This window comes from Hippoglossus hippoglossus, chromosome 16 (genome assembly GCF_009819705.1).
Source record: "Hippoglossus hippoglossus isolate fHipHip1 chromosome 16, fHipHip1.pri, whole genome shotgun sequence".
Classification (NCBI taxonomy): Eukaryota; Metazoa; Chordata; class Actinopteri; order Pleuronectiformes; family Pleuronectidae; genus Hippoglossus; species Hippoglossus hippoglossus.
Genome location: NC_047166.1, coordinates 5,536,264 through 5,564,044, shown reverse-complemented (window position 1 = coordinate 5,564,044; position 27,781 = coordinate 5,536,264). Strand labels below are relative to the sequence as shown.

Sequence of the window (27,781 nt, the reverse complement as noted above, 5' to 3'; positions counted from 1 at the left end):
GTCCCGTCACACACAAAAAAAAAGAATGTGAACAGAAGAGCAGTGTCCGTGAGGCTGGAACATGATGGATTCGTGAGAGGATGAGTCACATCGGCCTGATTGAGAAAACACCTGCACTGTCTGCCCCACATTTGTCATGTCTGATTTATCCGCCTCGCTGCAGCAACCAAATCAATTCTGATTAAAGCTGTCAGAGCCAAAATAACAAACAAATGTTACTGAAGGTTTGATAAAGCAGATATTCACCATAAACAGGGCAACACGGAGCCTAATAACAAGTGTGGAATTGAGCTGTTTATCTTCTGTGGTTCAGATATCTGATTTAAATCTTCAATATTAAGGGTCCTGCTCCGACATCAGTCTGATATCGATTTGGTTTTGTTGTTCTGCAAAAGTGCATAATTTTTTAATGCACTTTCAAACCTCCCTTGTTTGGTCCGGAGCCTTCTGACTTTCCAGTTAGTCCGAACTTAAAGAACAGGTGTGAAAGGTGCGTCGGACCACGGTACGGACCAGAGGTGGGCTCGGTCCGGATCAAACTAAACCATGGTTCGGATCTTCTGCAGAGTGAAAACCTTTTTGGGATAGTTCTGACTTTCTGATCACTTGCAGGACATTGAGAAAGCATTAAACAATAGAAGAAGAAAAAGAGTAGCAGTCTTCTCCTCCGATGATATAATGTTTAAACAACGAGGACCTTCATTTAGCTCATTCAAACTGGTGGCGAGGACCGTGCCTGAAGCTGGGGATACTGGTACCATTGGGACGTTACCAGTGTTGCTGTTTTAGTTTGTTGTTTTACTTTTGGCTAGAGATCTTCAGTAGTCCTGTTTTTGGTCGTCTTTAATATATACTTAGCATTTATGTCTGTAGGTAGTTTAGGGGGATGATTTTTATTTCTTGATTTATTTTTGGTTACAATCATTGTTTAGATAAATACGACTATTATTGTTAATGGACATTAGATTTGTCTTGGCGTCTCTTTTAATCTTCCCTGGTGTTTAGCGGAGCCGTAGTTTGTTCTTTTAAGGAGGCGGTAAAAACCATAATGATATCACAGTGTCGAGGAAATGAACGAAATGAACCTGTTCATCGATTTTCTCCATTCAAATGGAAACACTACTTCTCACTGGACTGACAACAACTCGACGTCAGTCTACAAACCGATCAATTTCAAGTCTCGTGATGACGACGGGACAAACGTATGTCAAACAAAAGTCTTTAATCTGCTTCCTAAATTTCAATGTGAAACCGAATCTAATCATCACATCATTAGGTGTATGACCAAATTTGACATGTTATACAACAGTTTGAAACCATCACTATCACAGAATGTTTTTTCAACCTGTCAATCTGCGCAGAGGATTTTCTTCTTTATAAAACTACAGTACATCAGACTCACTGGAGCCTGAATAAAGAAAATCATGTCAACATTTCCAATAACTCTCGCTGTGTCTCCATGTACAGCTGTTGCTGTCAGGTATAGATATTGACCTGTCAGCAAAAGTGTTACATTGGAGTACTGTTGCCCAACATTAAGCAGCTAATTGCCCTTTTCTGACACCTTCATCATTTCTTCTAGGATTTGGAGGCTCGCTGGCCAGATAAAGGTCACGTCGATACAGCCGCTACCCCCTTGATAGGGAGAGAGTGTGATGTTTTGCTGCCGTGACAAAACGATTTCACAGAGTCATTTCCGAAGGGAGGGTTGCTAAAATGTTTGTTTTGATGTGCTAAACCTATTTGGCGCTTCCAGCACTGTATTTGATGAGTATATCAAACATAGCATTAACCCAGAACAATGGATGAGAGGGAATATCTGCTTCAAGCAACTGTTTTCATTGATGCATTGTGCTCGACTATTTGCAAAATCTGCTGCAGCTTGAGCCAGTGGTCAAACATACCACTAACATCTGGCTTTTGTCTGCATGGGAATGGATTAAATCGGCAACAGGTCCCGGGTCAAATGACTCTGCAAGAGATGAAGGTTTGAATCGGTTCCGGATCTGATCGGCGGTGATGGAAACGAGCTACATCCCGGTGAACGAGCTAATCTGGCAGCGAGGTGAGAAAACTCCTCTAATGGCAATGGGAAAGAAGTTTTTAGCGAGTTTACACGTTTAAAAAAACTGCTAATTTTAGAGTGAACACCAGCTCAACGCAAGGATGACACATGAGGAATGCTCATTACAGTTTAAACGTGCATCTCTTAAACATAAAGCAATTAAATAAGGACAATTTCGCCAAATTCCGTCATATTCTGTCCTGCTCTCGGCGAGAAAAATAATTAATTGATGTTTTAAAAAAAGAATTAAATCGAATTTTCGAGCCAATACTGAAATTAAATGATATTACACAACACGTAAGACTCATTCACCAACATCCTTCAGCGCAGAAACAAAGCAAATGTGATTGAAGCGCAGTTTGAAAGCAAACGCTGTCCTTGAAATGTCTTTAAATAATTTGTGCAGCAACACCGAAGCACATCCAAGCACTAATGGAATTTCACTCACTGCGTTACAACAGTGGGATGTGCGGCGCAGGCTTTTAGCATTGCCCAATCTAATTAGTGAAATATCATAACACAATAACACAGCAGCATCTTCTCCCAAACCCAATTAATTGTCTATTTTAGCACAAACGTTTGATGAAATCTCACCTAACATCCCACTAACTGCAAAAGCATCACAGCATCACAAATCTGATATTTTGTTTAAAGAAAACATGGCTGTGATCTTCTGCTTCAAAAAATATGTGCAGCAAAACACCCAGAGATGAATCCAAGGTGCATTTATGGGGCTGTCACAGCTAAGTCCTGAGTGGAATTCTGACTAACTGAGTCTTTACTGTCAGGATGTCGAGCTTATGCGGCCACTTTATTACCAGAAAATCCCACCGGCACAGGACAGGTGAATTGTGGGATATCGCTAAATCACATAAGCTCCGAGTGGAGGGCAAATACACTTTCAACCACCGAGCATCCAAGGTTTTGCATGGCATGTTTTCTTTTTTCTACTAATAGGTAGCTGCACATGCTGACAATGTTAAATCATGTAACCTGCGGAGTCTCCAAACCAGTGGGCGCACTGCATGCACATCTTATTAGAGGTGTGCTGCTTTGCTGGAATGACTCCCTAACCAGCGGCATATCACATTAGCACCAGCTCCTTAATGCCGCAATATCACACAAGTGACCCTGACACAATTTCTCGACTCCCACTCACAGCAATATCGCCCCAAATAGTTTTTTATTGGCAGGGTAAGCCGGCCATGTTTTTTTTAATTCGACCCAATCATCCGCGTGCAAAATCAATCCATCTCGATCGCCGCCTGTTGCGGCTCGTCTGAGTCCCTCCTCCACTTCTCCGCCTCACGCCATCTGTCTCTCTTTCCTCGCTCCCTCCCAGCAGTCCTCCTTCAATCGTTTTTTCATAACTCCTCCATTTCTCCGGCCTGTCCACCCTCGTGAGCTCCCTCTGTAGTTTTTTTTTTTCTCCTCCTGCGGTATTAAACATACATATCACACTACACCCGCCGCATGTAATCGTACCAACTCATCAGCTGATGATTGGAGTGTGGCTGCGCTGACACCGGCCACGCCTGATTCATAGCAACGTGTTTGTCCGTCTCTGCCGCTGGCCGGCTCATTATCATTTAGAGCTGCTCGCTGCGCAAACTACACACCCACACGGTCTGTCGCTAACTCCTGACAGGAATAAGAATTATGTGAAAGTCGAGATTCTTATAATCACTATTATGTCGTGCCAAAGTCCAGGGGCCCGGCCTCTCATGAGCCTCTTTCTGTTCCCATAGGAGACGGTGTTGGTATGTGGTGCTCGTTAGCGCACCCTGTGTCACTTCTCCACCCCTCACTCATTCCTTCTCTCTCTGTCTATTAAGGTCTGGAACACAATTATCCCCATTCTCTGTCTCTCTCTTTCACCCTCCATCTCTCCTGCTCACTGTGAATGAGAGTCTGCAACACAATTACCCCTGTTCTCTCTCTCTCTCTCTCTCCCTCTCTCCCCCTTTAGTGCACTTTATCCATCCATCCATCCCTCCCTCTATCTCTCTCTCTCCTCCTCTTATGGCTTCAGGAGGAGTCTGTGAAGGGAGCAGCCACTGAAATATTTATTGATCTGTTTTCCTCAGTTTTATTTATTTCCCTTTCTTCCCTCTTGCCCACCCTTCCCCCGACGCACAGACCCAGAAACACCTCCAGCGCCACGAGATGTCAGAGGCGGCGGCGGGGCTGAAAATCCTCAACATGAAACCATTATTTAGCATTTGTTGCACCCAGTAGTTTTACCTGTGTAAACAAAACAAGAAGCGCGAGGGTGGGATGAAGGCAAATATGAGAACAACGGCAGCATCAGCTACAGCGAGAGCAGCTGCGGCACAGAATGAGACGGGTGGATTGTTCAGCATATTCTGTTGCCTGTATCCGCTGCAGGGGGCTGTTGACAGGAAACACCAAGGTGCTGCTCTTTTTAAAGCAAGTTGTACACATCTTCGGGCTATTGAAGTAGTTGTAGTAGTAGTAGTCATGGCAACAATGCCCTGAGCAATTATAATTACAATGGTAGCAGTGTTGGCACTGGACTAAATGGATTCGCTGATGGATCTGACGTTATCTCTGCGTAATTAAAGGGCTTCCGTGCTATCGTGCGTCCCCGTGGTAAATATCAGGGCAGTTCACCAGGAGTTTTGAGGTTACTCCAATGGCGAGCGATGCAGCCGTCACTTGAAACTAATGTTTTTCTCCAGCCTTGTGTTGTAGGACAAAACTTACACACACACACACACACACACACACACACACACACACACACACAAGAGGGAAGGATCACACACATATAAACACATGCACACACACTGAGAGACAAAACACACACATACACAAAGCTAAGTCCCATCACCAGGCACGGCCTGCATTAGTGCCTAAGCCTTTTCCATTGATTTGCCGGCGAGCTCCTTGTCTTTTGGTAATGAGGACAGGGAGAGAAGCGGGACCCTCGTCCCTGCCGGCTCCCCGAGGACAAGCAGCCTGCACTAATCTGAATTGTGTTTCCAATGATGCTAACTCCCTGGCACAAAAACGACTGGAAGGAAGAAGAATAGAGGAAAGAAAATCACACAGCTCTCTCTCTTCTCTTCCCACCCCCTCGAACATTTCTCTTAAATGTAAAACATCTGCACATTGCGAAACAAGAAAACATCTGTTTTTCACCTTCTCTCTGCCCCCCCGCAGCCTGCTGCTCTATCTGCAGTGTGTACTGAAGCCCTGAAAACCAACAGGAAGAGCCTTCCAATCTGCTCAGGCGTCATCGATCCTCCCTAAATGAAGACTATCGAACAGAAATCAATGAAAGTTATTAATATCTGTGCTGACGTGTGCATGTATAAAGACGTCCCCTCGTCTTCCTCATGGCTCGACTCCATTGGCCGTCCATTGATTTCCTTCTCGTGCCTTCTGAGGGGGGAGGGTTGTTGGAATTCGTACTTCGCAGTGGTCGAAGTAAAGGAACTATTCCACAGAGTACCCATGCATACATTCATTTCTCTGTGTGGGGGTGCGTGGGCCGATGGTTGATGTGAGTACATGAGCCTCCACTTATCCCTGCCTCTACAGCCACTCCGCTCCCTCTTGAATGATCCTTCCCCTTCACTAAATAAAACATAACCCCTTCTCGCTTGTTACACCGACAACCCACAGCTCATTTTCATATTCACACCCGGACCGACACACGTCTTTAAGCCGGGACCGGGACGCAGGGAGGACGAGGGGAGGTTGTAACGGAGCGAATTACTACAGTAATTAAACACGGTATAACTACCTGTCCTGGGTTGAAAGTGGTCCCAGTTCCTTTCCATTACACTGAACTCCATATATTAACTGTAATTATAATTGCAAACAAGCCTTGCTGTAATCATTATTTATGACACTGACACTATGTGTAATTGCCAACCAACCCCCCCAACCAATATGTGAGGCCCAGTGAAGTGTTTATCAAAACCGACAGGAGAAATCTCAAGGGCAGCGGCTTGGCAACACACAGGCTAACCATCCTCAGAGGATTTGAACCCGTGACCCCCACGCTGACCAGAAACAGTGGCTGCTAACACGAGATATGAGATGCAGAGTTCAGCTCTGGCGCGGCAGGTTGTGGGGTCACCTGCTCACAGGTTATAGATCTCTGTCTGGCCTGTAATTGGAAACGCGGCAGAAGCCCACGGATTCAGGGCACAATAATGAATACGACTCCGAATTATTGTCTGTTCTGGTCATTTGCTTTTGCTGATACCTGCCACCCCTTCATAAAGAGTCTGAGCCGCTTCTTTCAGGGCAGAGGTATATAAACTTCTCAGAGCCAGGTGCAATAGCTTCAAACATTTATTTTTTACTGCTAATTTACGCTCAGTGCAGTTACCCAAAAAGACAGTCCAAGTTTTACTGCCCTATTGTCTGTGTGCCTATTGTTTGTTTTTTTTACTTGTTCTTGCTTAACTGGCTTTGGTGGGTTTGTTTTTGCTGCAGGACCATATTTCATGAGGTGGTAATAAAGGCTGAATGGAACTGGTCTGTCTTGTTTTTCTTGGGTGGTGTTTTAATTTTGACGAATCGATTCTCTGTGGATTTATATTGAGTTTGCATACAACACCAACCTCACACCTATCTTCCATGCCTGTCAGAACAAGGTCAAAGCACAGTGGCAATTCCTTAAGGCACTATCTCTGCTCCACTGTATGTGGGGAATAGATTCAGGGAATGATGTTGAATGCACCATAGGCCACCACACACCAGTGAGAGAGGGAAAAGTGAAACCCAGGAGAGACCACAGACACACTCCAGGCTGGTTAAACCTCCAACCCCTTGTCTCCGAGGCTCTTGAGACCAAATGCAGACCCAGTCCAACCCTTGCAGATAGATGAAACCTGCCAAAATGGCAGAGCGCTTCTAAGCCAAGCACGGAGAACAACAGCACACACAGAAAACATGGATTTCAAAGGGAGGGAGAAAAAGCAGAGGCCCCCTCCAGAATAGGAGCGCAAGGCATCTGTTGATGCTGGCATCTCCCCTCTCTTCATCCCCAAGCCAAGGCTGGTGATCCAGTTGAGTGTGTGTGGATGTGTGTGTGTGTGTGTGTGTATGAGGGGGCAGGGAAGAAGGGGGGATGGCTACATGCTAACATGTGCAATGCGCACTGACCCCACTTGGCCCCCATATGTTGCTGAAACAAGAAGAATGGTGGGCTACAAAGCCACCCTGCCTGTTTTCACCTGTGTTCCTGTCTTGTACACTTCCTCTTCCAGGAAGGCCAATTGTGGCAGTTCACGTTGGTAGGAAGAACCATCTGCTGGGCTGTTTCCATGTTAGATAAATACATATTCTGTACAGTGTGACAATTGGATCTCTTGCAGTAATTGCATTGTTGGAGATCTGTCGGGCAGAAATCTGTCAGCTAACTATCAAAATACAGGATTAACATGATATTCTCCGAGATATAACCTTAACCGTCCTCTGCTGTGACCCATGTGGCAAAAGCAATTTCTCTTGTCATCTTCATTTTCCCTCCGAGTCAATGACGGCCCTGTTGTCATGATCAGATCTTGCAGGTTTGTGTCACAACAGAAAATACGTCCGTAAAGGCGTATATTGCTTAATTTCTCGCACGTGTCTGGTCTCATAGATGAAACAGATTTTGATTCATTGCAGACAGCTGGGTGCCAGATACAGGCATAAACTTGTTTTACTCTAGGTATGAGTCTGCACTTGGCCATCCACTCTGCTTGAGTTACAGGTCTCAGACATTTAAAGTAAAAAGGGAGAGTAAATCAGGAAGGGAACGGCATGGTGGCATGCCAGCAGCTGACATCACACATGTGGTTCTGGTTTGTGCGATCCAACGCCAAGCCACTATGTTACCTCTGAATGGCCAATCAGTGTTTTACAGCACAGAAATGGCTTTTTCAACGTGGTTGGCACCGGTCCGCAACAGATTTCATTGTTTCTAAGGGCACCGAAGATAAAACGCCACACTCTCTCCCTCAATAAATATTTGTCCAGCATAAAGTGAAGTGGCTAAATGAGTGATAACCACTGCCAAGAGGAAGAAATGTCTCCAGATGAATAAAATACTGTAGTAGCCGTACAGTCATTCAGAGGAAGTTGCATTATACATCATTAAGCAGACGATAATAACTCACAAACAATCTGCTCGACTGTGGTGGTGAAGCATTTATGCAACCACATACCACAACCGGCCTGACTCCCAGAGGCACTGATAGAAAGGATTAGTCCAGTGCTGCATGATTTATCAAGTATAGCGGATGGTGCCCTTTTAACAGCCATGTTCATCCTTTATAATGCATGCTTTCCACCATAAAAGATGGACATGTTGTGGACCTGCAGCGACTAAGAGCGGCGGGTGAGATCCACCTCCAAGATGAATCCGATTCACATGTGCTGCAATGTGCACGGCTCCCATCAATATCCAATCACTCCTCAATTGTGGCTTGCACGATTGGTAACACCTTCACGTTGCAGAGCCCACAGGTTACAAATTCAGAGGGCTGGAGGCCTGAGAGGAGACTAAATGTGGTTGTGGGGTCGGTCTGAGCGGCGCTGTGACGATTGTGTTTGTGTGCTGTGTGCGTCCTGCAGGGTTGTCCGTCTGCTCTCTGCCTGGTGCGGAGAAGGGCCTCGCTGTGGTGAGCCAACCATGACCAGCTGGGCTCTCCTGCCCGCAAGGAGCTCACGAGCAGGAGGCTATAGCCCCCGTCTGCGTCTGCAGGTTGTTAACCTCACATCTTATTGCTCTGACACATCAATTATTGTTATTAAGGGCTGGAGTAATTTATTTATATAGTGATTTCCCCGAGGATGAAGGCAGGACTAATTGAGCCAGGTGTATTTGTGTGTGAGCGTTCATGGTAGATGGGCGGGGGGGGGGGGGATTACATTGCAGGGTGAGAATACCCTGCACAACTAATAGAAGGTGGGACATCCCATGGTGCATGGTGTGGATATTAGAGGTTGACATGATGAAAAATGGGAAATGGTTTTAAATATTCCCCGGTTAATGTTTCCTGTGGACGACAGGAACACATCGACACCGACTCTGGTGTGTAGCTCATAATGAAGCAGTTTGAAATGTCATCTGAATCCTTGCGATTGGCCAAATTATCTTCACACGCTTCAAGCTTTTAACTGGAGACATCTTTAGAGCAGATGAATGAAGTGTGCTTGCCTCGTGCCTGGAGCTGTGAGGGAGATGTTTTATGCCGGTGATAAAAGAGAGAATCAAGGGCTTGACTACCCAGTCAGTCAGTTCGTGTTTGACCCCCCCCAGCCCCCCCAACCCCAAACCCCCCCCAGCTGTCCATCCATCACCATTTATCTCCATGTCTCTCTTGACCTTGGTTTTTGAAGTGAGAGAACAAAACGCAGTCTTTCTCGTGTGTCTTGTCTGCGTTGAATTTTTGCACATATACTGACATCTGCCCACCCCCATCCCCTCCTCCCCTAAACACACACACACACACCAACGACCCCCCCACCACCATCCTCTTTTTGCACTGGTGGTGCGTAGTGTGCGTGGGACCCCGGACCCATTCACGTCACGTAAAGGAATGTCCACAAATGACTGCATGGGGATGGGAGTCTATTATTTTCTTTTTCTCCCGTATAGTAAACAGCTTAACATGCACCGGCCGTCGCGCACATCACCGAACCACGAGGTTGGCTTGGAGATGAACCTGGCGCTGCGCTCTCACGCACACGCTCACGCACGCGGACCCAGCATCGTTCTCTCTCTCTCTCTCTCTCTCTCTCTCTCTCTCTCCCTCCCTCCCGACGCTATCCTGGTTTTTATCTATCTGTGTGGGCAAATGGAAAGCTGGAGCGCAGCGGCACCGCGGACACGCGTGATTCACAGGCAGGTAGACCCCCCCACCCCCCCAGCCCCCCTTCCTCCCCTCTTCTCCACCTCCTCCCCTCTTCTCCACCTCCACCCCCTTCTTCTTCTTCTCCTCCTCATCATTAGTATTCACCTCCACCGCCGTTTTTCAGAAAATGAAAGGCGAGGATGCGTGCGTGGAGAGGCAGCATAGGCAAAGTGGCTCGTAAGAACTTACCTTTCGACAGCAGAACCAGGATCACGCCAGCAAACGCGTTCCACAAGAGGGGGCAGCCCATGATGGAGTTGTGATGGATTTTCCGCTTGTTATTGCAGCCTCGGTATTCCTCCTCTTATCGAGCCGTGGCGCACAATCTGTGTGTGAAGACACGGAGCCAGTGGACGGATGTGAGCAGCAATAGTCCAAACGTTTCTACGAGTGACTGGAAAAAACACCAGTCTTCACTTTTTCCTTGTGATGATGGAGACCAGGCGAGGAGGAGGGGAGGCTGTTTATCTTCTCCTGTGCAGAATCTCTCAGCCAGCAAAAAAAAATTATCAGCGCAGGAAAAAACACAAATATCCCAGACACTTAGTTTGTGCCTTTTTAAGAAAAGAGAAAAATATATGAAAATGCACGAGCAGAAGAAGGTCAATGTGTTGCTGTCCGGTGACTTTACAAAAAGAGGGTTGTTTTTAGGCAGAGAACGGGATGAAGGGTCCGCGCGTCCTGACCAGCCGCGAGTCGCCACTTGTGCCTCAATTAGCCCGTGTGCCTCTGTTGGTATGCAGCGCGTCTCGTCGCTCCGCACTCGGCGCGTCGCAGCCAGCAACACTGAACGCGAGGCGCACAAGACACGAGCGTGATTGACAGCTCGAGCGGGGCCCTTCCTCCCAATCACCGGCCCCGAGGAAGGAGGCGGGATTTACGATTGCACCGATGCCCGGTGCGGAGAGGCCGGCGGAGGCGCGTCGCCGGCCAATCGGGGGCTGCGCGGTGGGCGGGCGAAGAGCGAGGCGAAGCGCGGCGCGGTGATAATGCAATGTGATTTATAGCCAGTCCGGTGTTGCTGCAGTACTCAGAGAGAAAACAGTCCACGGGGGGACAGGCGGGCATAATAAGTACAGGGACAGAGGTGGAGGGTGGGGGGGGGGCGGTGAGCGAGGGGCAGGTGGAGCCATATGGACTCCTGTGCCGCGCGCGTATTTTGGAGACGTTGGATGAAACGAGGAGGAGGCGGAGTGACAGGTTGTGCTGCTTATGAGCAGATGTTACCCAACTGCGGATAATGGATATTGTCAGAGCAGAGGAGGAGGAGAAGCGTGTAAAGTGAGGAAAACTGCGCCCATACATGAGGTTTACGTGACCAATAAAAGAGGGAAACTTGAATTGATGAGTGCGATGATAACAGATCCAGATGCCTCCACTCAGAGAAAGGCAGATAAGAAGCAGTGATTTGTTGGATGTGTGTTGAGATGGGGCCATTTCTACTGAATGGATATATTTCCGATTGAAATGTTTAAAGCTAAGTTATGAAGGAGACGAGCAGAGTCATATTTCTGTGTTCCAACTGAATGGAAATGGGAAATGGACTGAGTTTATATGGCACTTTTCTAGTCCGATCCCAGTGCTTTACAATGTGCGTCTCATTCACCCGTTCATATTCACACAGGAGCAGTTAGAGTTTGGGTTTCTGTCTCCAGGACACTTGGACACACGGCCGCTCTGATGCCACCCCACGTCAACACAGTTGGCTTGAAACCCACGGTGATCCAATAAGGTTTCACTAACCCGTCATGAATGTCCTTCACCGTCTACAGATTTCAACCCAACTCACATTCTAAGGGAGATTTAGAATGATGTCTTAGAATGATCTCCACCATCGTCAAAACACCAAATGAGGGAATATAGTTGGTAGATTGCGTTTCATTAGAGAATTCCATAGTGAGCTCATAGGCGAAATAATCCTTTTGTGGACACTACTCGAGTTCATCATCTTTGTCGCACATCATAACCTGCCTGTCAACACCAGTCAGTACGAACTATACTGAGCAAAATGTCCCGCACACAGATAAATAGAAAATATTTACAACATTTAATCAAGGCTTCTCTCTTTTTGCTGCAGCCTCGTATTGAGTCACATCTAAAGCTTTGTTTTCACATACTGTTCTTCTCCCTTTCCTTTTCATTCAGAGCAAGCACTATGCATAATGCTCGCTTAGTGACCATAGGTTGTACACTAGTTTTCACAATGCATTGTGGGAGACGCAATGAGTTCACCACTGGGGACAGAAATTCCCGCGTAACATTCGGACAGTAATCCAAAATCGTGAACTCACTATATCGCAAATTATTTAGTAACAGACTTCAGACACAGCCTTTAACAAATTTCAGAAAATTGGATTCCCGGACATCTCCTGGAATTTGCATTTCACATGAGAACATCAATGAGAGATTGCTCAGGTCAGATGTTTTCACAACAACAGCAAAATGTCCAAAAGATTCACGCGTGGGGTGGGGCCTCATGCAGGAGGCAGGACATGACCAAAACGGCATCTTTGTTGGCATCTCCAATATGTATGGCACTTCTTTTTCTTTTGTTTGCATTTTTGCAGTTTGTCATCCTTCATTTGTTAGAAGCGGCATCAACACGCCCACTTCCTCGCTGTGAATGTTCGAGACATTTTCCTGCTGTATTCTCGCTCTGCCTCACTCGGGCGTTTTACCAGGGGCCTGGCAGGAGATGCTCCAGAAAATGTCTGGAGCAACTGACTCTGACATTTGCGTCCTCACCCACAGCCCCTCTGAACATTTTCCCAGGAAAATATCCAGACTTCAGTGTATGTCTGAACGCAGCTTATGATATTTTATGTTGGTTTTTTAAATAAACCCATCACCCATCTGTAGGTTGTGGGTAGACAGGGCTTGTCAGAGCAGATTGTAACAGCGCTACAGAAAACACCATCTGATCTTGCTGTTGACTTAATGGCAGGCAACATAAACCCTATTAGGAAGACAGTTTATATTTATGCAGAGGTACTTATGAAGCATTCATAAACATGTTCGTCGCTCGGTCTCTGTGCTGCGACAGATACTAAACATGCAGTTGACTGTAGTATAAAGATTTGATTTTCAATAAAAGACCATTTGCAAGATGTGCTGATCGGTTTGAAACTAGAAGCCTGAGACAGACACATGGCAATAATATGAGAAGCCGTGAAACTTTCTAAAATAAAAACTTGAATGTATACACACTTCACATATTTGACAGTTCATTACAGTCATTGCATCATATCCGTGCCCCCCTCCCTCAGTCAGAAACACAGGCACACACACACGGTGCCCACCAGGTCCATATCTGCAGAATTTACTGCATATCTAAAATTATTATTTCCCTCCTAACTGATGAATTATTCCACTTTTGACTGATTAACTTGTTTCTTTATCCTCCACGCAACCAAATCAATGCTTTATTACCGCTGAGTGCATAAGTAATAAACCCCTGCTTGACGGTGAGTGGTTTTTGGACAGAGTTAGAATAAATACAGCGGAGGGTAAACTGACTGCTCATCCTCCCCAGAAGATGGATAGATCAAGGTGAATGGGCAAAACTCTACGAGAAAGCCAATCAAAGCCCTGCGTTAGTTATTTACAGTGTGGGATTTGTTTGTAAATACCTATTACTCAATTAAGTTTGACATGTTGGTGTGAATCGGGAGTCGTGTTGACGATGTTCACCACCACCTCGTTGCACCATTTTTTTAGATTTCACTTTCAGATAGATAGATGGATAGATAACAGCAACAAAGCAGCATCCATACAATAGCAAGAATGACAATACAAGTATGTGAATAAAGAGAACAGGCTTAGTCTTCGGCCTGAGGGAAACCCCAATTCATCATGGATTATACACCCGTAACTATATTGTTTGTTCAAAACAAGCCGAGCACAGTAGTGTGCTGTTCGTCTAATCAGCGCTTCCTCCTCCGCCTCCTCCTCTTCGTTTGGACTTACAGTGTTCGCGGCAGGACACTTATTGTACAGTGTCGGAGAAACACCGGCTCTGCGTGACGCTCACAACTCCGATCCCGGCAAACCACACCGTGCATTCTGTTTGCAAAGCTTCATTAATGGAAATCATGATTGCAATCAGTGGTTCAGCTGGGTTCCCGTGTACTCACAGATATTATTTATAGACCTGTCACAAGTTGCAGTTTGTTTGCGCCGCGTTGTTCCGAGTCATTCGATGAGAGGAGAAAACACCTGCAGAAATGTTGACACAAATTTGCATTTTGACTCAGGTTTTACAAAGCCAATTACCCTCAGACCTCGCAGCTCCCATCACACCGTATGACATCCTGAGCGCAGGGGAAGTGGCTTTGCAAGGAGGCTGAGGTGGATTTCATAGGCTGAATCCCAATGTGCTTCCATGCTTGCAGACTGAGACCTTGTGGACTTTTTATTACACGTACAGTGACATCTTTACCATCTGAATAGGTTTATCATAGGTTTTGTATGGTAAAAGCCCAGGGCCGGAATAAACCTGAATGGAAAGGAGCTAGTTGTTATCGCTTTATATCGTCTGGCTCTTCAGTTCAGACTCATCTTCGCCATCTGGTGCGATGTCTTCAAATGTCATCGATCTAATAATCATTAATATGAGCATTGAGCTGAACTGGAGGGGATTCTGGAGACTTGGAAATACTGAGACTCATTGAGAGGACTTACAGAGACTGATAGTGGACACTGATTACTAACTAATACTACATGCTGGAAGAAGACGTTTATCGGTGGAACAGAGAAAGAGAAAAACCTGAAAAGACCAGAGAAAATTAAAATAAAGGTCAGTGGACGAGAGACAGAGGGAAGTACAAGTTTAATGTTAGAAATATGTGTGTGTGTGTGTGTTGGCTTGCTCACTAAATTAAAAATGTTTTCTGAAGGCCAAGTGATGCAAAAGACAAGTGAATGCAAGCGCCTCTGTCCAGCAGTAATGTTTAAGGTGGATGGAACATAATGCAGCACTAAGGCCTCTCAGGTCTCACAGAGGAGCAGGAGACTTTTTCTGAAGAGGAGGACTTCCTCTTCCTCGAAGGCAACACTAATTAGAGTAGTCATCTTAGTGCTCTGACCTTTTGTAGATTTGCTCGTTTTACCTTTAGTCTCAGCCGCAGCAGACTTTTATTAAAACTCGTTTTTCTACTTATTGATTCAAATGCAAAAAAAATGTTATACTGTCACAGTCTCTGTGTTTAATGACTTCGCTGAGTGACCATTTTCTTGTAGTCTGTCCCACTGTTCTGACCTAACAAGCTTCTCGGGCTGTCATGGTGAAGCAAAGATGATTTTTCTCTGGTTTCCTTGAGTGTTACGTCACAGTGATTGGGGCTTTGCTGTAGCTCATGATTCATGGTAGAGTTTGACTGACTGTCCACAGTGCGTGCATCATTACTTAGCGGGGGAGGAAAAGTGAGGCAAGTAAGATGAATTGTGACCTAACCACATTTTGCAGCAAGCTATTTAAAGGGTGCATGATGGAATTGTACCTGGCTTTCTTGACTTCCACAGCACTGTTCCCAAAGGCCCTTCCCCATGAGTAGTGGATCCACGTGGTGGTGGCTCCATGTTGTTCTTTTGGGCCGGTCCAACAGATGCTCGCCAGTGAGCTCCCCTCCCAGGTCTGGCTCCCTGCAGGTTCACCAGGACACACACAAACCCCTCCACCATGATAAGGTGGTAATTCACAGAGGAGAAATGACTGAAAGAACGAGATTACAAGTACAAGCAGGAAACAAGAGGATTCCATACATCTGGAGGGAGCTCAGAGTAGAACCACTGAACCTTCACATTGAAATGGGACAGTTGAGGTGGTTGGGGCAAGTAGTCAGGATGCCTTCTTGGCACCTTGCGTTTACTGGGCATGCTCCACCAGAAGGAGAACCCGGGAGAGACTCAAAACTTGCTGGAGGTATTATATATCCCATCTGGCCTTAGAATGCTTGGCTGTGGAGTGGGACACCTGGTACACCCTACTTGGTGGGCTACCTCCGTGACCCCAGCCCAGATAAATGGAGGATAAGGAATGGATGGAAGATGAAGCATAAGTGTGCACATGTTTTACGCTAAACTTAATCCCTGAGCAGAAATGAGAGTAATTTCCCATCCAAACTGAGTATAAAGCAGTCCAATACTATAATGTGAGATATTGGCACCTTGACTGTAAGGACAAACACAGAAGGACACCTTGCCAGGCGTGTTTTGGGGAGCGGTACACTTTATGCAAACATGTCTGACTTGGGAGGCCATGGGAATCTGTCCCTGAAGTGTCTGCTGTAGAGCTATACCAGTTGGGCTGTGACATCCCAACCATCCTGTTTAGTATGATAATGTATGGAGATGTGGGCACGGACACTTTTTCCCTCTTTCCCCTTGCTCTATCTAAAAGCCCCCCGCATTAATTGGCATGGCAGAGGCGGCAGTCACTTGGTTGTAATCACTGTCCCCCGGAGAACCTCACTGAGAAATGATTGAAGGAGGGAAGGACGGAGGGAGAGCGAGCGAGCAGCCTTTGGTCTCGAAAGGCTTGTCCTCTGAATTATGTTATCCCAAGAGGTGCAAGGAAGCAGAAAGACAGGGAGGGGAAAAGCTAGAGAGGAAGATATGGGATGAGAAGGGAAAAGAAAGGGAGAAGCTTGAGAGGAAATTGTGATGTGAGCTCCCCTGCCCACAGAGAGAAATGGAGGACTGCAGATGGAACGAGAGGGGAATTGGATGGGAGATTCATGTAGGGGATTATGGATGGAGATTGATAGTTGGATCAGTGGCAGAAGGGATAGGGGGGTGGGGGCTAGGATACTTGATGGACGTGAAAAAGATGAGACGGAAAAAGAACAGAGCGGTGGGTCAGAAGAAGATGACGGGGTCAATTGACATTAAATCTCCTCCTGTTGAAATTTAATCAGCTTTCATCCTCGGTAAACTTTCTCAGAGTCATGAAGGCAAGAGTCGTCTATTTCTAATTCAGGATAATTGATGTATTAGCCACAACCTATTAATTTGGGTTATTTCCACTGCTGATATCCCCCTCGCCGTTAACGCCTCAAAAGTTGATGTTCTTACATCGACTTTAAGTGCACAATTGTTTTTCACCGCTGATTGCTGCTGCTGCAACATGCCACGCTTGTAAAGTACCTTGAAATTGAGGAGCTGCATCTGAATTTCAAGAGGCGATGACAAAGACAACCCTTGGAAGAGATTCAGTAAATGGAGATTTAAAGAATAAGGGAGAGAAAAACATATTTCGTTTCTCCCTTCTGAGAGTCAAAGTATAAATGTTGTACTCTATCTTGGTCAAGGCTGCTAATTGCTTTAACCAAAGGATGAGTGTGTGTGGGCGGACGCAGGCATACGTTCATGGAGAATGATGGAACAGTGCAAGGAGAGTCACCTTTTTAAGGAGCGAGCGGAGCCTGACCGCGTTGGAGAGTGCGGCCTTGAAGCCAGATCAAAGACACGAGTCGAGCTGTAATAGATGATGGAATTAAATCATGTCTGCTCTCTCTCTCTATCTACCTCTCTATCTACCTCTCTTTCTCCCTCTCCCTCTGTTTCATGGCTCTCAAAATGCAACTGCCATTCTCTGTTCTTTTTAATTCACCACTCCATCAAATTTTCCCACCGCCGCAACGCTCCGACTTTCTAGATGCAAGTCACTGGTACACGCCCGTAGAAGTAAAATGACATATACAAGCCTAATTACTTTATTAGCACAGGCCGATGTTAGATCGGAAGGTCGCGTTTCATGCCACATCAGTTAGTAAGCGTCCACTGGTTGCCTATTGGCCGCGAGGACGAGGCTTTGCTGCTGAGTCGTTTTCCCTCGGTCCAGGAATAAGTGCTGCGTCTCACTCCACAAACCAGCCCCGACTAATTAAAAAATTCTTAATGATACTGCTTCAAGAACATTCCCTCTGCAATTAATCACCCACATATCTCGTAGATCTCGAAAGAAATGGGCAGCAGAAAACAGAACTTTTCAGCGACGGAGAGCGGAAAGATTGGTGTGCGTGGTCATCATCAAGAGGACGTTTGCATCCATTTGTAATCATAACTGTTGCACTCTGAGCGGCAACTCATTAATCCATGATATGTTTGTGGGGATTATTGAACTCCGGCTCAGTCGTGAGGCAGCAGCAGCAGCGAGATCCACGAAAGCAGTTCAGTCCGGTCAGACTCTGGTCGTCTCGCAGCCAACAGAAATGTGGCAGTGATAAATAACAGGTTTCTGAAAGTAGATATCTATCATGGCTAACCATGCCAACTGCCATCGTTTTAAGCTTTGAGCATGTCTGCTTATGACTGGCTCACACATCATTTTAGCCACTCCCGAGTTCCCCGTAATGGATTCTCTGCCCCTGTCATCCCTCTTTCTCTATCTCCTTTGTCCTTTTTTCATTCAACCACACAGGAGAATCACTGCTTTTTATCTGCCTTTCTTTGATTTTTTTTTGGTTTCCAGTTGTTGTCTCTCGCCTCGTTTTATTTCCCTCTCTGTCATCCATTATGACGGTCCTCCCTCTCCAGCCGACTGTTTGTCTATCCCCCACTTCATATTTTCTTCGCTTCCCAGCTTCAGCTTCTGTCTCCCCAGCTTGATTCAGCAGTAATGAGTGCAGCTTAAGGTGGGGCGGGCCTGAGGTGAGCTGGAAAGAGGCAGGGAGGTTAATGAGGATAGCAACCTCGCTTTTTGCCTGAGGTGTAAAAGAGAGAGTAGATGGATGAGTACAGGAGAGAGGGAGAGCAAAAGGCCAAAGAGAGACAAACTGACAGAGAACTAACTTGTGTGATAACGCTGATACACAAATACACTTGTGTGTAACTGTGTAACTTCTAGATGAGGTCACAATGAAATCTGTATCACCTGGAAGTAGCTTAGCCTTAGTATCAAAAATAGCATATTGTAGAGTGAATGAGTTAAGGACCCACGTGCAGTTTTTTACAGCTAAAATGAAAGAGAAAAAACAGAAGCTAGACACGTTAGTTTTTGAGATTAAGATGTTTGAATATACGTGGAAATTAAACTATAGTGGGCCTAAAACAGAACCCTGCAGAACTAATGCTCAATAAATCTGTTCATCGGCAAAATATAAAAAAATAAGCAAACAGAAAATGTAAGGTGTTACCACTTAAAAAGCTGCTAGCTTAGTATACAAATTGCATCCATCTTGAATGATTCCACACCTAATGATTTACGTCCAGTGACAATCATTAGTACAAATTTTTAGTGATGTATTTTGGGGTTAAAAAAAGACAAGATTGCCTAAGATTTCTTTTTTGCATTCATGTATACAGCTTTTTTAAATACTACATCATAATATATTATTAACATATGTATGTTCAACTTCAATATGACGTACAACCATCCAGGACTTTCTGAAGGATTCCATTCATTGCAACAAATGGTCTTTGTTCTTCTCCACCGGGATCAGTAATACTGCTACTGCTATAGGAAAGAGAAAGGAAAGAAAGGAAATAGATGCATTAATTATAATGATGAATTTAACAAATTAATAAATGATGGCAGCAATTCATATCTCCAAATATAATTAGACAAAATTAAAAAATACTAAATCAACCTCCAACTGAAACCACAATGAAAAAAGAATCATCAGTAGAGTGAAAAGTACATTATGAGAACAATATTCTTGATGGACACATTAAATATCTGACCATGAAACCGTTTTAGTGTTCTTTTAATGGTCTGTCACTTCCTCCTGTGGCCTACAGTCACCTTCAAGTGACGTCTCTTCTGACATCCTTCCCTCTTTCTCAATCCCATCTCCCCTTGTCACTATTTCCTTTGTTTCACTCCCAAATCAATCTTTCTCATTTCGTCCAGAATTGATCTCACCGTCTCCCATCCCTGACGCAGTCCTGCAATCCGCTCTCACTATCCCTCATCCACTCCCATCCCGCTTCATCTTTTGGCTCTTTCTCTCCTTCTCCATGTCGCTCTCTATCACACTCTGCGTTCCGCTGCCACTCATTACAAATGGGGCTCTCCCTCTGCAGAGCTTTGGAACAATGTCTTGGTTGGATGTGGCTGGCATTGCTAAGCATCTTGTGCTGCAGAATTGATGCCGTGTGTAAGACATTATGATGGCAGCCAGCAGTTTATTATCACCACGGCACTGGTATACAGCAATATGAAGATGGATTACCAATCAGTCAGGAGGGCTGTGTCATAGGATGCTAATGTACTTCATTTTTTACCGCTGAAGTATTTCAATTTATTGTCTACAAATTATCCCGCTTTCACATCTATCATAAAAAATAAACATTTGAATACCTTGTATTTTAGCAGCTGCAGCGCTGTAATTAACGTCTCTCAACCACGTGTTTGTAGAAGGTAGCAACAATATTTATTGACTCTCACTGCTTCATTAACATGCATACAGAATGCCTACATATACTACAGATTGAAATTGTAGTGATACAAACACTCCCAGAGGCAGAGCCGCTCTGGCAGCAGAGTAATCACATTTGTTGACTGGGCAGAGCCAAAGAACCGTGGCCCTCGGGACAGACCTGAACTGTGCTGATTCTGGCAGAGTGGGCAAATCGCAAGGGGCAGATGTAAGTCATGTAAAGCCCAGAGGCCCCTATGATATGTCTCCCTCTTAAAGGTTATATGTACAGTAGTCACCGCCATTAGATGTCGCACTAGTACCGGCATCTTGGACCAAAACAAACCCTTCGTGTTCTCAGACAAGATGTTGCAAACTCCAGTTTATGTGGCAAAATGGATCTATCACGTCTAATCAATGCCGTGCTGTGTGTTGGTGTACCTGTGGTGTTACTGGTTAAGCACCGTGGTGGACAGGTCAGAATCGTGTGTTTACTGTCATGTAAACTGACATGATGCTATTAGGCGACTCTACTATGTCTTTACATGTAAAATATTGGCTACTATATTGATTTAAAGTCTCGTATAACTCTTAAAATTAAATAGCTGTGAACATGCAATGCAGATCCTGGACAACTAAGGGCAGCATATTTTTGGTAAAATATCCAGATCCTGTTGTATTGTGAAATTTATTAAAGAATATGAACAACAAATGAGAAATCCTGTATAAAATATCAGCTTCTTCTGTATACATTTATACAATGGAATCTGTACTGCCTGGATGTAATTAAGTTTGCATTAGGAGCACAAATAGCTGATTATAGAGCCAGTAATTTAATACCCAAATTTAATTTTATAGACCTAAAGTTAAAGAGATAAAAAACAGAGGGCTTTCTTCATATGAATTAGTTTTTGAGGTTGAAATGTTTGAATATATGTGAAAAGTAAACAATAGTGGGCCTAAAACAGAACCCTGTAGAACTAATTATGAAGAAAACGGCATCGCCTGTTATGTGTTTCCACTTGCTAGCCCCGTATCCTTATAATTGCATCCATTTAAAATTATTCATATCCAATGGTTATAGTAAGTACTAATGTGGAAATTGATATGCCCTAGATATTTGTCTTTGTGGGTACAAAGCTTGAACAACTGTGGTGGTAAAATCAATGTCTTTTACTTTATAGTGTAAGGATAGATTAGAATTTGTATCTGAAGGCCAAGACCTACATTTGATCATGTTCCTGCAGCAATCTTTTAGATCAAATGTAGTAAAAAGACTACATTCTTGAAAAGAATCAGAATATAAGTTGTAGGATTGGAGAGAGAAAGAATCGTTTGTTCTGCCAAGAGCTTAGCAGATGGGGTATCAAAGCTGAAGATGCTAATTATATAATGATGTATATGTACTGACTTTTTTTTCTTCCTGAATCAATAAAAAACGTAAGTCCTTCACACTATGAATGTAAGAACACCACCTCGAGTGGCCTTTTGAAATGATGAAAGTCAAGGTTCAAAGATTTGTTCTGTGTAATCAAACCAAACACTTGATTTGTACCACTTGAAAACCTAAGATTTCTCTCTGTAGGCATCAACCTAATGATGAATCAGGATTTCAAAACTACAAAAACCTGCGAAACATGCACTCACTTCAGTGCTGCTCCGTTACATAACAAGCAACCATATGAGCACGGAAGAGGCCAGATATCGATTGCCTCAACTTAACCCTGAAACTATGCTAGAGAGGCAGCTATAAATGGCCGAGCACACAAACGAGTTGTGTTTCCATTCTGTCTCTTTGATAGTTGTCTCTCAGTAAGCGGTTGCAGCAGTTGCTCTCAAACGTGTTCCCCCTGAAGACATGTGTGCTGCAGTGTTGTGCTTGTGATTGATGGAAAAATGATTTGATAAGCAGCTTCAGGGTCCACAGACAGAGATTTACACAAAAAAACATTATCACGTACAAACCTCTCGTCAGTTTGTCGATGAAAAACAAAACATTCCTTTAATCCAGCCATTATCTATACAGCTAATCCTTTGAGGGTTGCAGGTAGAGCTGGAGCCAATCAACGCTGACATTTACCTTACCCCAATCTGCATGTTTTTAGACTGTGGGAGCCGGATAACCCAGAGAAAACCCATGGGAACACGGGGAGAACATGCAAAATCCAGACAGAAAGACCCCTGGCCAAATTGGGAATGGGGAACCTTCTTGCTGTGAGGTAACAGTGCTAACCACCGCACCACCATAAACAAATTAGAACTCATACCTCCATTCTACCTTCTCTAGAGCGTATACCTCTGCCAAGGCAACATTTCACACACTTATAGATATTAGTTCTTTAAACAAGCCTGATTTTCCCAATGTCAGAGAAAGTGAAAAATAAATCCCGGATCAGCATCTGCAACTAAATGTAAGGGGCTCTTCCCTGACCCACATCGCATCCTTCCACCATTTTAGAATAAAGGACTAGATGGTGAATATCCCTTGTACGTTTAAAGGACTTCTGCCCAATTTGAGTTACCAATCACCAGTAAATGTTAGCAGGTGTTAGCGAGACATAACCTCAGTTGTGTGCCTTAGCGTCATCAAGTGTTTTGGCCATGTAATCAACGATACAGGCCGAACTTGAGGGTACGCTGAGTCTAAAGGTAAATCTAAGGTTTTGTGGAAATCTGTTCAGTTATTTTTGTGTAATCTTGATTACAAACCAACAAACCAACGGACAGGGGTGGAAAAATAACGTCCTTGGCGGAAGTAAAAATGTAGGTTTTCAGTTAATTCAGTTTTTTCTACTAAAGTACTGGAGAAAAAGAGGCTAGAGTCAGCTGTTTGTGCCGTGGAACCCGACGCGCTTATACTGGTAGATTTATCCTCTTCTCAGTTCTCAGCAACATCCGTACACTGCGGCAGTCTCTGATGTATAAGCTAAGACCTGTAATCAATCTGTGCCACACCGTATATTTTTTTCCGGAAGATGTCTGCTGTGTTTGTAATGCTAAGGAAGAAAGAGAGAAACCTCCAGACGTGGAGCTGAGGGGTGAAGGAAGATACAGAGAGGAAATTTTCAGAAATCCAATCGTTTCGTGTACGGATGAAGCATTAAGGCTTTCAGCGTGATGGTGATGAGTCAACGGTGCATTAACGATATCCTAAAAAGACAGATTCAGCGCTCCTGAGACAGTGGCTTTTAAAATTGATTGTTTTCAGCCAACCCCACTTGCTAAGTGGAAAGGAATGTACAATTGAATGTTTGATTGTTTACGGCGCTGACATTAATTTTGCTGCCTGTCTTTTTAACCCATTTAACATGGTCCATCAATACACATTTAAGCAGTTGTACGTCGGAAGTGCTATGCTATTAATGTCACCGTTCTGGCACATTTGCTTGGACTTATTCCCAGTAAAATCGTTAATCAAAGTGGGAGCGTCATCACCGTGCCTTTGTGATTATCACACACCACCATAATTAATGAATCGATTGTAGACACTGCCAAGCTTCAATGCAATTTGTGTACAATTTGAGTCACAATTTTGCCGATCTGCTCTGCCCTGCCCCTGCTTAACATACACCCTTGTTTTGTCCATTAATTAAATGCATCCTTTAAGCACATGGGAATGGTTGCCAACTCTGAACGTACCACCTCGGCGCTGATGTGGAATCTGCCCTCGCTGTGTGAGAGTGCCAATCAATGACACATCAGCAGCTCCTCAACTTGTCCGTCCCTGTTGCTCTGCATCTCAATCACTTATCTGATATAATCTCTCTCTCAGCCCCTCCGGCCCTTTCTTCTGTCTCTTTCTCACCTCCCTCAGTATCTCATCACATTCATCACATGTTGTGTCCCAAGTTTTAGGTTGTACTTTTTAAACTCTAATGTCATTAATCAAATGATATGAAACAGTGAGCAGCAAAAATAGACGCACAGACTGGAAGCTTTGTCTTGTTGTGATAGAGTCGTCTGACAGGTCAGCAGCTGTTGCCGTAACAAACAGATTTGCATCTCGGCGTGAATCTTGTTTTCATGCATTTGCAAACATGCATTACTGTTTATATAATCTATTTCCATATTGTGACAGTGGCAGGTTGCCACCTGTGTGGAGGAAGAGGCCACTTAATGTTTTTTATTGACAAAATCATTGAGTAAAAGGATAATGGGGTGTGCATGTGTGTGTGTGTGTGTGTGTGTGTGTGTGTGTGTCTTCAGTTCCTCCCTCTGCCAATCAACCTGCATCTGATCATGTCGTCAGCTCAACAAGCTCCTGCAGTATTTAAACCTCGGCTCTTCTCTCTGCCAGACGTCTGTTCACTTGACGTGTTTCCCTTCAGCCAACTCCTGGTTTTCTTGCCTGAGTCATCGCGTGTTGTTTTAACTCTTGTGTGCCGGTGCGTCAGGTTTATTTCTGCCTGCCTTCCCTTTATTTTTTACTGCCTGGCCTAACTCACCATGTTGTCTGCAAGCTCCAGCTCAGCAATGTGCAGACAAGTCTGGCTCAGTTTCCTGCTCAGCTCCTCGTCCCGCTCCCCAAACCAGCTTCACAAAAAATCTACAATAAACAACCTTTTGGAAACATCTGTGCCTTGAGTTCACGTCTGAAATATTAACACTGAATCTTAACACTGCTTGGCTGGAGGGATAGCAGAGCTGGTCAGTTGGTCCAGACTGAAAAATCCACACAAATAATCAGAAGGAGGGCTATGAGGTTTTCTACAGACACTGATGTTCCAACAGATTGTATTTTGTGGTTTGCAGTCGCTGTGGTGCAATCGTGATAAAATTACACCTGCGTAGTTTTAACTGTGTCATTGTGAGCGTGTCAGTATGCTGCCATTAGCATTTAGCTCAAAGCACTGCTGCGTTACAATTCACACAGCCGCTGGCATTGCTGTAGAGTCAAAGACTAATGTTAATCTCAATGAAAGAAGAATTTACTGCAGTGGGACTGTGTTTGTGACACTGTCTCAAAATAAAATTGACTTTGTAGTTATTTATCATCACGAAGAAACCCAGTACAACTCTGTGGCTCACGGGTGTGTTTGCAGTAGCTTTTGGAAAAATAGGTCCGTGGCATAAGATGTATCAGATTTTGGCAACACAAGCAATACCTGTAGTTTGAGTTCATTATTTCTGGACTTTTCATAGGTTTATTTGAGAAAAAATAGAACATTGGGAACCGGCCACGACGCAAACTGCTCTTTTGAGGCCACTGGTTTCACATTGGCCAGCGCCATCTTGGTTTTTTGAAGCCACATAACCATATTTGGAGCAGCGGGGGGGGAGCTGGACTGAGAACTCGAGGACACTGCACGCCCACAAACACCTGCCACCTGCACCCATTGGACAGTAAAAGCCGTCAATCACACAGTATCCATGCCCCAATGCAAACTGTATTTATCGTCTATTTCAATCTTAATGGGACCGTCATTTACAAAATGAACATCATGCTGTTTTGAAGAAGACTTGAAACTAGCATTTGAGACCATAAACACCATAAGGAAATGTTTACTGACGTTATAAAACAAAGGAGAAACCAGAGAACTCTCCCTCTGCTGGTCATTTGAGAGAATACACTTCAGGTATTGGCTTCACTTTCTGGACTCAAAGTATTAATTCATTTCTACGTGCCAGACTATCAACTGACTTCTTCATGATAATTTATTTGTTACACACTCCAGTTAGTTCCAAGTTCATGGGCCTATGAATATACATGTGTATATATAGCGTGTGGAATGCACAGCAGGTATTCAGCTCACTGTGGTGAAACATGAAAGTCTATTACCTGGTATCCTGGGAAAACAAATGGAGATGCACAGAAGAAGCGAACACATATACTGCAGGTGTCTCCCCGAGCGAAACAGAGGTTAACTCTGATTGAGTCATTACGGCAATTATTCACTTTACCCCGACTAAACTAGTGAACACTGATATATTAATTGGACAAATAGCTCCATGACGTTGAAACACAGACTGACTGAATACATGTCAAGCACAATTTATCTTCCTCGCTTTATTTATTTATTTTGTCGGTGCTTTCAAGTGACCGCTGGGATTCACAGGCTGATTCTTTGTATAAAATGTGCCGTGCTTTGATCTACATCAAATGCGAACTAAACTTGGGGAGGGAAAAACCAAACAGTTTCTAACAGAAACATCGGGAAAAACACTCCCCGACCACAGCTTTTGTTGCGAGTGTTTTTCACGTGAAAAGTGGTTTTTGAGATTTTCTTTTTTCCTCTTGTCGCTGGATTCGTTGCATGGTTGATTTATGGCAGGGTTTCTGGGCAAAACCCCCTGATGCATAAACAACCGCGGAGACTGCTGATCAATGTAAATTGGTGTGTGAATGGGCATTGTGACCTTTGGAAAACTCCTCTCTGGGAAAGTGGAGGCTGTTCACTGATCTCGCTCTGTGTCCTCCTTTTTTTCCATTTTCCCCAGTGCTTTCACAAAACTCCTGCCACAGCAGAAACGCTTCGCAGCACTGTCTTCCGAGTGACTGAATAAAAGCAGAGGCTCTGAGTTCTCTGGGCCTTTGTCTTTGAAGCAACACGACACGCGGCCTTGACACTCAAAGAGCACTTCTTACAATTTGACTGTACCCCTCCCCCCCCAAAAAAAGAGGATGTTTTAAGCCGCGTTGGTCGAAAGTGGCTCTGGCAGAGGGCGTCAGCGGATGATGGCCCTGATGTTCAGTCCCGAGCTCTTAACGCTCTCTGTGAAAAGCTCCTCACAGTTGAAGGGAGACAATGTAAAAGCTGCCTTGAATTGTTTTCCTCTCAAGGTTCTCCAGTTGGATATGTTCCACTTCATCAAGAGGGCTCTGTTAATTGTATTGTGACAGTAATCTGAAGAAGGAAACACATGCGCTATAGGTGCTTCCAGGATATAACAGTCAATTTATCATGTTTAGTCTTCATGCTGTTGACACTGTTTTTTAAAATATCTTGTATTTCTCACTCTGTCAAAAGCATCGAGCTCTTATCTCGTGTCATGTATCTTCCTCCACCCACAGTCCATCAGATAAGTCGACATCCATTTGCTCCTGTCTGTCCCCAGGCCGTGCGACTGGGAGATGGTCTGAGCTGCTAACTAATGCCCCGAGGGGACGACATGCACCTGTAACCCAGGACGGCAGCAGGTGTCAGATGCTGAGCCTGCGCATTGAGGCCAAAAGTGCCACAGTTAAGATTGACTCTGAGAGCGGAGCTGCATAATTCTAGCTTCAGGCACAACTTCTGGGTGGCTGCTTCCGAAAGCTTAGTGTCAAGATGCACTGCCGATCTTCCATCCGAGTGGGAGGCGTCTCTCTGCTCGGCCTGGTTCCCTGGTTATTCCATTTACTTTTCATCGAAAGGGCGCAGACTCGATTTGCTCCGAGATGGCTGGTGAGTAATCCAGCGTTCAACTTTTCAAATTTATTCGACAGTGAATTATATTTTTCACTCCCCATGCTTATTACAGGAAACTTAGAAAAA

The 27,781-nt window shown here is 44.6% G+C and overlaps 2 protein-coding genes across 2 annotated transcripts in view; both read right to left on the bottom strand.

The window, feature by feature from the left end:
- The window catches only part of iglon5 (IgLON family member 5), a 96,940-nt gene extending 86,208 nt beyond the window's left edge, over positions 1-10,732 (bottom strand). Inside the window, exon 1 of the mRNA XM_034612224.1 lies at positions 10,138-10,732. Within this exon, the coding sequence (XP_034468115.1) occupies positions 10,138-10,198 (61 nt within the window). The 5' untranslated portion in view covers positions 10,199-10,732. The remainder of the gene's footprint in view (positions 1-10,137) is intronic.
- Positions 1-27,781, bottom strand: part of LOC117777400 (hemicentin-1-like) — a 1,765,934-nt gene that overhangs the window by 1,403,719 nt on the left and 334,434 nt on the right. The window lies entirely within an intron of this gene.